The sequence below is a fragment of the Myripristis murdjan genome, chromosome 17 (genome assembly GCF_902150065.1).
Source record: "Myripristis murdjan chromosome 17, fMyrMur1.1, whole genome shotgun sequence".
NCBI lineage: Eukaryota > Metazoa > Chordata > Actinopteri > Holocentriformes > Holocentridae > Myripristis > Myripristis murdjan.
In genome coordinates, this window is record NC_043996.1 from 7622530 (window position 1) to 7634630 (window position 12101).

Consider the following 12101-nt stretch of genomic DNA (forward strand, 5'->3'; position numbering starts at 1 on the left):
GAACTATAAACCGTTTTTCTATGTCTGGTGAATACGATTTGAAGGCCAGGACATTTCTATAGCACCACAATAATTCATATACTGTTATATTATCACATATTTTACCATTCACAAAGAAAAAAAAACCCAGTTTGGATATTGCAATCCAAAACTTTGACAATGTGCAGAAGAGTAGTTGTGCTAGCTTTAGGTGGATTTATACTTGATGGAGAAGCAGAGATGGGAACAGCTGCAGACCTCAAGCAATGCCAGTAATTGCAAATTGCACACTGCAGTCTTTAAAAATATTTGCATGGTGTAAATGTACAACCAGTGACAAATGTGTATTGCAAATGTACACAAATACTGGCACCATTGCTCTGCTTCCTGGTACCCAAATTGTTTAATTCAGAGATAATAACACCACTGTCTGACAGGCTGACAGTGCTGAGCTCACCGCGCATGCACACACACATACACACACACACACACACACACACACACACACACACGCTCTCTCTCTCTCTCTCTCTCTCTCTCACACACACACACACACACACACCACAGACAAACAGACAATCACAATTGCAATCAGATGCACAAACATTGCACATGTATCACACACCTGAAGACATCGAAAACAGTTTAAGCAGTAATTCAAGATGCTCTCTTTATTGGCTTTCCAAGGCCCAAACACACACTTTTCTATGTACAGTTGCATGCAATGTACATAATACATGCAAACAAACACACACAAGAAAGTGTAGGACGACACATTCTTCATTATACTTTTGCGTGGTGAATATGCACATTGTAGCCTTGACACACACAAACACTTCATTCTTCATTTGCACAGTGACCACATTGTAAGACTTTAACACACACACACACACACTTGGTCCTCTTGTTGAGAAGTGAGTCCACACGTTGTAAGACATACTAACATGCGACAACACATACATACAGACACATGCACTCTGTGGTAGGTCTTGTTTTCTTGCTGCAGCGTAAACAGATCCTGTTGTGTCGTGACAGGACCATGCTGAGTGTTCTGACCCCGGTAGCAGGGCCTTGCTGTTTTGTTACCTGACCCCCGCTATGAGGGCGTGCAAAGAGGAAATGAAGACTCAAGTAACTGCATGGCCCCGAGCTACCTCTGGACACACACACACACATACACACACAAATCCACATGAAACTCCAAAATAAAAAAACAAAGCAAAACAATTTGTTTAATGAAGTTCTTTCCCCCTGGATACTTTCCAGCTGAATCCCATCCATTTAACTGTTGGAGAGTGATATGAGCACTGGGAATAATCAAAACTGTTTTTGTTTCCTTGCAGCATTAGTTCATTGTATATTGTACTCTGATGCAGTCTCTGCATAAAACGTCAAAACTCTCTATACATATATTCTCAGAAACAAACTAATTCTGAGTGAATTGGTTTCACAACCCCTTCCGCAATCTTGGTTTTTGTACTCGTCAGAAACCTGTAGTTTAGAGTATGAATATATGAGGGCTGCAAAAAATGAGAGAAATGCAGAGAACAGACATCTAGGTTTAGCTAGATAACATCACCAGTGGATTTTGTTTCATGCGGGGAAGGGACATCACAACAAACTTTGGAGGCAAATCTTCGGCTACTTGAGCTCATTCATGTGCCCCATGCAAAGACAATGCTGCTTTGGAGCTCAGAAGCCTTAGGCAAGGAAAATAAACAAATATTTTGTGAATTTGATATTTTTCATCAGATGCTCAGAAATAGACAAATACATAAAAGAAACTCTCCCTGGGAGCTGATAGGCCATGAAGAACTCAAGTTGAATGATGGTTAGTTTTAGGGGAAATGTAGATTACCTGCTACTGAGGCTTGCAGATCCAGACCAGATATAAGATATAAACCAACATGTGGATGATGTTAGTCTCTCTCACTGGTCTCTATTGTAGTAAACCTCCTTGGTGTTGGCTTCTGAGCTTGTGCATTGAGTCTTGTTCTTTCTCTGGAGAGCTTTAGTCTGATGTATCTTATAGGAAAGGCTATTACTGCAATCATAGCCTTGGCTAATGGTAAGTCATGGCCCATGGCAGGATTATACTATTGTTTGAAGCTGTTCCGAGTAGTCAACAAAGAATCTTTGTTCCTCTCTCTCCAGGCTTTTTAGCTCCATGTCCAACCAATCAGCTGAAAAGGACATGAGACACAGACAGTGCAGCAGGATAGTTTTCTTAGCAGTTGTGACCAGCCTTATGGTTTTTATTATTTATGCTCTCTATGTTAAGCACTTTAATTTTGTCATATATACCAGACCTAATACAAACTGAGGCTAGTGTTGTTGTGCTACATTGTGTCCAAAATATGCCTATTATGCCTCTGCTGTAACAGCTCAGCTAAAGGAGAAAAATTTGATCGCACATACATGCTTTTAATAGGTTAGCTGACATCATGTCAGACGCACGGTAGTGGGTTTTTGCAGTGTGAATGATATGTAATGAAATATGACATGCACATAATCGGGCGTTGATGTACGTTTTAAGTGGAGCTCTGAGGGGTGAGAAGGGGCAGTCATGGCATGGCACTGATATGGCTCTACAGTTCACTGTGCACTCTAATCACTGTGGTATTTCAGTAACTCAGAAAATAGGATAGCGAAAATTCCACAGAAAAATGCCACACCTGCATAGGCCACTCTCATGAATGTGCCTGTGCCTTGTTCCAGCCATTGTCAATGGTTTGGATATGGAAGGCACATGTCTCCTTCAAACTGTGTGTCTCATGTTTTGGAACAGCACATTTCAGGGGCCAGGTATACTGAGTTGAACACATCTCAGCCTTAGCTATGCTGGCCATTATCTCAGAAAATAAACTTGATAGTCAAATGGACACTGTCAAGTTCTTAGGCAAAATGATCAAACTTTGTTATTTTAGGTTTGCAAGGTATTACATTTTTTGTTGCATAATAATAAGAATGATGTAATTCTCCTTGTGCCCATCTGAATAATCACTCCTTCTGCTCCTAGCTACACAGCTGGGTTGTGCATTTGAGCATGATGAAAAAAGCATCCTGTACGATCATGGCCTTAGTCTGTTTTTGCACTTGGTTAAGCTAATCATGATCTCTTTGTAAGTAGGCTTGATGTCAAGGCTGTAGACTATTGTGGGTTACTATGTCAGTCAGTGAATGAGCTGGACAGGAAAGAGCAGGAAGGATCAAGGTGCTTAACTCTGGACTTAAGACTCTTTTTCTCATATCAGTCACTTACCCAACAGCTACTTTATTTTTGGTGACTGAGCAATCATTCATGCATACTGTGTTGTTCTACTACGGAAACAGATCCCTGTAGTAGCAATGGCAGACAGATACAGGATAGATGTATTATGGGGATCCTCTACTATTGGCTAACGCTGCACGTCCCAGACAGGAAGTTGGATTAGTCTGTGTTTTAATTGTCTCCAGTGGAGGTTTCCCCTGGTGCATCCCTCTGCCCCAGACCCCAACCAGGCAGACAACAGATGTTGAATTGTGGGGCTACAGAGGAATTTGCTGCACAAAGACAGTGTAATCCTCTACGGCGTCTAGGATTGGTGTGTGTGTGTGTGTGTGTGTGTGTGTGAGAACATTGAAGGGTATAAGGCTGCAAGGAGCTCAACCCCAGTTGGGGAACATTTTACTTTGGGTGCATAGGCACCCGATTTTATACATATTTTACTGCCTCTCAACTAGGTTAGGTTAGGTTCTTCACTGTGACAGAGCTGAAATTGATCCAACAGTGGTAATAAACTTGTTTTTTGGTGCCTTGTGCACAGTGGAAGGAGTCTGAAAATACTTGTATGATATTTAAGCAACTTGGTATGTTTTCATTAGCCTGGACCAAAGGAGCAAAAGAAGGAATTTGTTTTGTGAGAGATTTTTGTTTTATTGCTAACACTATTCTGATATTTCAGTCAAGCTACAAGAGTGCACGCAGTATAGTGTAGATCTCCGCCAAGCTTGTCTGGGGCAATGGTGAACAGGTACTGCAGGGCAGGTTATTGGTCATGTTGGCCAAAAAGTTAGCCAGGGCATCGCCACCATCAGTAATAAATAAACCGACAAAGGCATTTCAGCAGCTGGCTGACATTATTGAGTGTTTTCAAATGACCGCAATGCTGTAATGTTTATTTGAATGAATACAAGTCACGGCTGTCCTAACTTGGTGTGCAGATCTGGACAAAAGCAATACCAAAACACCAGCAATGAAAAATGTCAGTTTCAAAGTAAAAATGCTGACAACTAACCCTAACCCATATAAAGTGAAGTCCTTGAGAGGGCCTTGATCATACAGTCATAACTGGGCACAAAAATGTTAGGCTGGTAAGCTGAGTAGCATGTGAGATTAGCTGCAGTCAGATGAACAAACACGGACACTTACACACGACTAAACACATGATCTCCTCCAGGCTACTGCCTGGGAGAGATAATACCATAGGCTAGATGGATACCTTCTTTCAGACACCATTAGCACTTTTTGCTGAATAAAAAATTCTTCCATTACATTCGACAGTAAATGGCTTATTTTTTGTGGAGCACTTTTGTGCCTCTTCTAAACGGTTTCAGATCGTTCACAGTTTATTTGATGAATTCTCATTACGAATACCCTGAAATAATATGAAAAACCAGTAGAAAACATTTTAAGCATTCAATATTTTGAAGGTTTTCAAATTTATCAGTACCCTTTGATGTTTTAATGCCTTTTGTTCTTTGGGAGATTGAATCCATTATAATACTTATGACTCCAGTGTTCTGGAGAGATGCTGTTACTGAAGCCTTCAAACCACAGTCAACAGGAGGATCACATAGCCTATTACAGTTAAGTTAAGGGGAAATAATGAAATTTGGTGTAGCTAGGCAGTTCAGTGAGTCAAGAAAACATTGATATTACAGTTCTCTTGATTGTGATATATTTTATATTACAGGTATTTTAGGTATATTACACCATTTACCTTAAATCACCCATTCAGATGGAGTTTATAGTTGAAATTAATAAAATAAATTAGTTAATTTATTGTAAGCATATGTTGATGTGAACTTGGCAACAAATTGCAATTAATTTGATTGCAGAGCACCCTGCAGTGCCTCATCTTGTACAGCTATAGTGTGAATAAGGGCAGTAGAGACCCCCACCCCAGACCATCAGTTCCTCATGTCCTAATTCTGTGACTGTCAGTCATACCAATCACCACTGCTAAACTAGACCACCTCATCATCCCGTCTCGGCTCTGTCCTGTTAACCACTGTTTTGTTCATGATATGTGACATGGGATTAGCTATGTGTTAGCATGCAAGCAGCAGGGTCAGACGGGTTCTTGTTGATCAAAGCTGACAGACTAAGAGAGAAGGACCCTGGCTACTTTAAAACCCACTGAGCCGATTCTCCCTCTTGGCTCTCAGCTCTCCAGCTTACATGATGGTCAGCATTCATGCAGGAAACCAGCATTTCTATCAGTCAGTCACACAGGCTGACAGACAGATTTTACCCAGCCACTAACAGTTGGTCAATATACCAACACTCAAACAACCAGCGCATCGATCAGCCAATCTGTGAGCCAGCCACACAAGCAGCTGGTTTATCTAATATGTCAGCCAGCCATTTTATCTGGTGTGTTCGGTAGTCAGTAAACCACTCAGCTATTCAGTTTGCCTGGTGTATTTTTAGCCAGATAACACGTCAGACAGTCAGTCAATATACCAGTTGGCTAGTTAGTCAGTGAATTAGTCAGCTAGCCAGCCAGGCTATCTGCTTAGATTTGGAGAGGATGCTGCTGCTATGATTAGAGTTGTCATGGCAACTGAATAGAAACACCTGACTTTGTTTCCTGTGAAAAGCGGTTTTGACATCTACCCAAGCAACCACAGCAACCACCATGTCAACCTCACACTGACTATTTAGAGCATTACAATGCATTACAAGAGCATTTAGTATGAATACTTCTGTATTGGTTGATGAATCCTGTACTCAGAATTTGCATAATTTATTCTATTTAGTTTTTATTTTATTTATTTATTTTTTTTATTTTTCAATTCTATTTTAGTCCTTAACACAGCCTGTTTGCACTCTAAAGGCATCTTCCACTGAGCCTGTTTGTTATAGGGAATGTCAGTTGACCTTTTTCACAGTGGCTATTTTGATATGAATAGCAGGGTAAACACAGGTGTTACTAATAACATTAATTAAGGTTCTGCTCCATTTCAGTTAGGGCTGTCCCCTGAAAGTCCAGTCACATGTAGGAAACCCCCGAGGTGACTTGAGATTCCTCAAGTTGAGCAGTCCTGTTTTTCTTTTCTTTTCTTTTTTTTTTTAAGATAGTTACTTGGTATTGCAATATGACAGCAACCCAAAGACACATTCTCTTCAAAATGCCCCGGGAATATACTGCAATAGGGAATGGAAAAAATATTTGTATATTTTTGTATATCCTTTTAGAACTGGTAGATGTGCAATTAAGGTAGGTAGGATGTACAAATCGTGGGATGTACGTTGAATCATCGTATTCAAATGCAGATCCTGAGTCCACTCTAGAAACTGTGAGTCGGGTACAACCCTAATTCAAGTATACCAGAAAGAAACCTCAATTAATCAGAACAACCATGTTTCCTTGCTATTCCATGTCAGAAGGGATGCTGTGAAAAAGGATCCATCCTAACTGACTCCTTAGGCACATATCTTACTTTCCTTCATTTTAAAATTGTTATCTTCCCTCTGAAATGGGATATTTTCCTGAACTTCAAATATTTTTTTCAACCTTTTTTCTTCATTTGCAAGTTTTATTCTTGTGTTTCATTGTTTGTTAATGTTTTGTCAATATATTGAATTATTTGCTTCTGTGTGTCTCTCTCTGTCTCCAGTACATCAATGGTGGTAACCTGGAGCAGCTCCTGGACAGCAACAAACACCTTAGCTGGCCGACCAGGGTGAAACTGGCCTGTGAAATCGCCAGCGGCCTGGCCTACTTGCACTCTAAAGGCATCTTCCACCGTGACCTCACCTCCAAGGTTAGCTAGATAAGATAATAGATGAGAAACCCTGACTAGAGGAAGTGTTGCAGGCCTGTTTCGGGTCTCAGTATATATAGCAGTGTTTCCTGTAGCTGTTTTAATCTTGTAGAAATGCAGGCTTTGAGGTGGGTGGTTCTTTGATTAGGTTTGGTCACACTTCCAGACGATGTTAAATTTCAAGAACAGCTGTTATTTTGATATTAGATTATTATATATGAACAACTGAAATAACAGTGTTTTTTGAGTGTGGGCTGAGCAAGAACAGCAAATGATGAATTTTTATTGTATTTACATTTTCTAGCAATTTTCCTGCTGTAAAAGGGCCACCAGAACAATAAGTATGATTTTAAGAATATGGGTACCTCTGGAAGACTAAATTTTCTTTCTTTCTTCTTTTTTTTTTTTTAATTTAAGAACCTGTAATCTAAAGTCCTGCCAGGGAGTAAAGGACAGGGTTTGGTGGGTGAAGTAAGCACTGTGTTATCGTTGCACAGTCTACCTTGTGAGATATGGACCTGCCTTAAACTCTTAAACCAGAGTTCTTCAGCTTTTACAACCTGGAATGCAATAAAGAAATAATGTCTCTCAGTGTAGGTGTTAGATTATTTCATTTCCACTAGTGGTTGCTTTTTAGTGATTTTTAAAGAGCTCTTGCTTTTCCCGTGAAGCTTCTTGTCAGATTGAGATGAGGAATCGTTTGATTATTTGTGCAAATGTGCAAATAAAGCATCTTGAATATAACTGAGTCATCAAGCCATAGCCTACAGGTAGATCTCAGAAATGAATTCTGCCCATGTACTGTTCTCTGCTGACATAGCACATTATCCCAGGATTATGACACAGCTCTTATGCATGAAGCATGTGCGTATTGTCACGTGACATTTACATTAACACGGAAGTGGCAGAACTGGAAAAACTGTCTTTGTATCGCTGTTACGTGCAGCAGTGCTTTCAATTAAAAAGTGTAGAGCAAAGACTGAAGTTGCAGTCTCACCCTATCTTATGCCACAGCCTGCTGCCCTACTCCCAGACCTTCCCACCTCTCTCTAAAGAACATGGTGTGATTGTCAGATGTGATAATCTCTCCTGTGCAGTTTCTTGTTTTCCAAGTTGACCCAGAGCCATGTTGGCTTTGGACTGACAGTGGACAAGGACTGTAGATGGTCCGCTGTAAGGCCATACTCATTCCATGTCTTGGGTTACAAGTTGTTATCTGAGATAGGACCAATATTTATTCAGAGTTTTGATATTTAAAATTAGCTTGCACTTATGTACAGTCATCGTGCAAGATCAAAAAACATACAGGCAGAAGACACTCTAAAAGCTATTGAATATATATTCAAGGAAAATAGTTACATTGAGAAATTAATGTGGAGTTTACATGGTCCTGTGATCCAAGCAGTGATCAGCTGGGCCATGAAAAGATGAATAGACCAAGAACGAAGTAGACAGCGGGTTTATAGCTGCCACTGAATGAGGTGTGGTGTGATTAGATTAGGTGACACCGAGTGGCATGGTTTCAGCCATGTAGTTAAAGTGTTCCTCCAATTACTTCAAAGTCCATGTGCTTATGACTCGTTTCAGTTATGATAGGTCACTGGCTCTGTAACTTCCCTATTTTTTTCTTTATAAATCTTTTGTTTTTCACTGTGCATAATCACTCCTAACACACTTCCTTACTGACCATAACTTTGTTCTGTAATTTCAGAGAGTTACATCTTTTATAGAGCACAGGTTGACAACAAAACATGTTGGTCTATAAAAAAGCATTAAATCTACCAATGGGATTAAATCCACCAAGACATACTCATGTACTAGGTGAATGCAATGCATGAAATAAATTGTGAGAATAAAAAGCAGACAATCAGTTCCTGAGGTTAAAAAGTGTGACAGTGTGCACAGTGTGAAGTTACACAGGGTTGTGCAAATATTATGCACAAAGTTTGTGCAATGGCAGGACTGCTTGGGTAATAATAAATAGCACGGTAATAAACAGTAACAGTAGGAGGCTTACAAACAGTTCTTCAGCATAAAGAGGAGCAGTCCAAACATTGTGGGAATACATGGGGGTGATTTTTTTCCCTGGGGTTATTTCACTCAGTGCTCAAAGAGTTCCCATTGTTTTCTGATAGAATGTACAATAAGATAATGTTGGCAAGCTACCTACAAGTTCAACCAGGAAACAAAGTTTTTGGCAGATTGTTGTTCAGCCACAAAATGTTTCTTTAAATTCCTCAATGTTGCAACTTCCACAACTGAAAGATTTTGTGTGCTGATAATGAGGATGTTTCTCTCTGTGTCCCCAGAACTGCCTGATCAAATGTGATGACAACAGCTATACAGCGGTGGTGGGCGACTTCGGCTTGGCAGAGAAGATCCCCACTCATGAGTAAGGAGTACTCCTCTGACCACTGCTGTTATTACAGCACTGCTTTAGGAAATGAGATGCAATGCCAGACTGTTGTCGATGTTGAAGTTATGACTAACACACTGAAAAAAGAACGTTTTTTTGTAGGCTCCACTCTTGTGTCATTGTTGAGGTTGGATATTGAGTCTCTCCAGCAGTATTCCTGTCGTCTGATTATTTAAGATGTGGCCAACCAAAACGTTTTGGCCAAAAATGGCTGTCAAATACTTTTCCCCATTTGAGTGCTCAAATTATTGAGTTAACATAACAAATGTATTGTCTCACAGGAATGATATACCTGTGTTTTAGCTTGCTAGTTTTTTTAAATCTCATGTTTGTGAGCATCTGCCATTAGGCTGTTGTTGTTTTGTCTCTACTGCTCCTCAGTTTGCATCAGGAACAATTGTTTTTAATTAGTGTTAAAGATTTGGGTGTGACTCATCTTGATTCATGAGTCACTAGGAGGCAGTTTGATTTAAGAAAGATTTTTGTTTTTTGGAATGATACCATTCAATTTGACTTTGTAAAGCACAATTTGGGTCAACCATGCCATCAATACTGTTAGCCTAAATTTTACATCCATTAATAAACACATACAATACTGTAAAAAAAACAACAAAACAACATTGTTTATTTTATTTTTAAAACCTTCAAACTATAAACAAAGTTAAGAAAAAGTTACAGTTATTGTTTTGTGTTAGATTAACACAACCTTCAGTTGTTGTTTTTTTTAATAGAGAACAGTGAATGAATCAATTCAAAGCATGTCTAATTGATTCGGACAAATTTTCTTTCTAGAAAAGAGTTTCTTTCTATTTACTTTTGCAGAACTTATGTTTGATTTCATCAGTGCAACCTATACACTCCTAGTTAACAACCCTGGAGGTTCACAGCCTAAAATCTGATGCTGCTAATAGGTATTTAGTTATTATTCAGAAAGCAAATAGCAAGTCGAGCAGTCCAGATGACAGGTGCTGTCAAGTATAAATTTACATGGTCACAAGATAAGTTTTTATTCCAGGATGTAATCATTCAGCTGGGCAGATAGATTGTCTCATTCAGGTTTTCTATTCAGTTTTTCTCTCTATATATATTTTTTCTTTTTTTTTTCTTTTCTTTCCTTTTTATTCTCCACTTCACCAGTTTAAAACTCACCAATGTTTGTACTTCATGGGATGCAGACACACAGCTCAGCCGTGGTTGCTACAGTAACTGAGTTTTAGCTCTCAAAAAACGTGGATAAAGCCAGCAGTTGGGACAAAAAGTGGTGTTGTGACCCAGCTCCATATTGGGACTTAAAAGTGTTCCTCCTCTTCATACCAGGCACAGGGTTATTTATTAACACATGGGTCAGGCACTAACATTAACAACAGGCTGTATCACTCACATTCTCCACTTTAGTGTTTTGATAACAGGAGGATACTGTCAGCACAGGGTTTTGGTTTGGTAATACCACAGTCACACAACAAGGCAGGGCTTGTTTTTCTTCATTAGAGGAATTTTTTCAAGAATAGAGTGGACAGAGCTTTGCCAAATGATAATTTGGATAATCTTGTGCATGTGTGTATGTGTGCGTGATGAATAATGCATAAAATGAAACCATTCCTATAATTTTGTCTTTAATCTAGTGTGTGGCACGGTTTGCCAAAGAAACAGGAAAGCTTCTTTCCCAACAATGATTTGAAATGCAAAAACATTTGGGAAACCCTCCGCTGTTTAGGCCTCTTTACAAAACAGGCTGAAATGTACAGAATCCATCTAATCTAAATCTAAATACATCAGAAGGCTGCTGAAGTGAAAAGGCCAGAGAGAGCTATTTCTTTTGAGTGAAATTCAGTATACAAACCTCAGATCTCAAATCTTTGCATTGTATTTTGAAAGGAGGGACAGCAGTCATTCACAGCCTGGTAGACTATAAACTAGAATTTCACACAAAGTACATGTCCGGTGTGCAAAGATAGTTTGATACAAAATGATACAGATCATTATGCAGTCAGCAACAGTGTTCAGGAATGATGACTTACTTGTTATTATGGACCAAAGATGGAAAAATTAAGCTTAGAATGCATGTCAAACATTACTGAGGAGCTCATTAACCATCTGTGTGTGTGTGTGTGTGTGTGTGTGTGTGTGTGTGTGTGTGTGTGTGTGTGTGTGTGTGTGTGTGTGTGTGTGTAGCGCTGAAGGAGAGAAGCTGTCAGTAGTGGGCTCTCCTTTCTGGATGGCTCCCGAGGTGCTCAGAGATGAACCCTACAATGAGAAGGTGAGGTCAATAACCTTGACCCCTGACCTGTCACCTTTGCAGTGGTTATTACCAGTTAATGATGTCAGCTGAATTGTTATGGAAAATAATGAGATGAAACTTAGCGTTACTGAAGCAGCAAAGAGATGAGACAAGTAAAATGTGCAGTGAAATGTGTGGAAAATTATTCAGCAAGTAAAAGTTAGGCTGAAGGTGCACAACAAGATAGTATTAAGTGATGATTTTCAGCTGGTTTCCTTCACAGCAAGGCCAGCAGCACTGGAAAGAACACTGTTTAGAAAAAAAACATTAACACATCAGGAAGGAAGAATGTACTCAAGCTACGGAAGCACTCTGAATGGATAGTCTTAATAATGGCAAGTCATGGATTTTAACATTAGGACCACAGTGGAAACCCCCAATACAGCATCTTCACTG

At 39.6% G+C, this 12101-nt stretch overlaps 1 protein-coding gene across 1 annotated transcript in view; it reads left to right on the forward strand.

Annotated features, from left to right (window-relative positions):
• Positions 1-12101, forward strand: part of tesk2 (testis associated actin remodelling kinase 2) — a 37774-nt gene that overhangs the window by 16741 nt on the left and 8932 nt on the right. The window contains exons 7-9 of the mRNA XM_030074882.1: positions 6865-7011; positions 9321-9403; positions 11600-11684. Coding sequence (XP_029930742.1) covers positions 6865-7011; positions 9321-9403; positions 11600-11684 — 315 coding nt within the window. The remainder of the gene's footprint in view (positions 1-6864; positions 7012-9320; positions 9404-11599; positions 11685-12101) is intronic.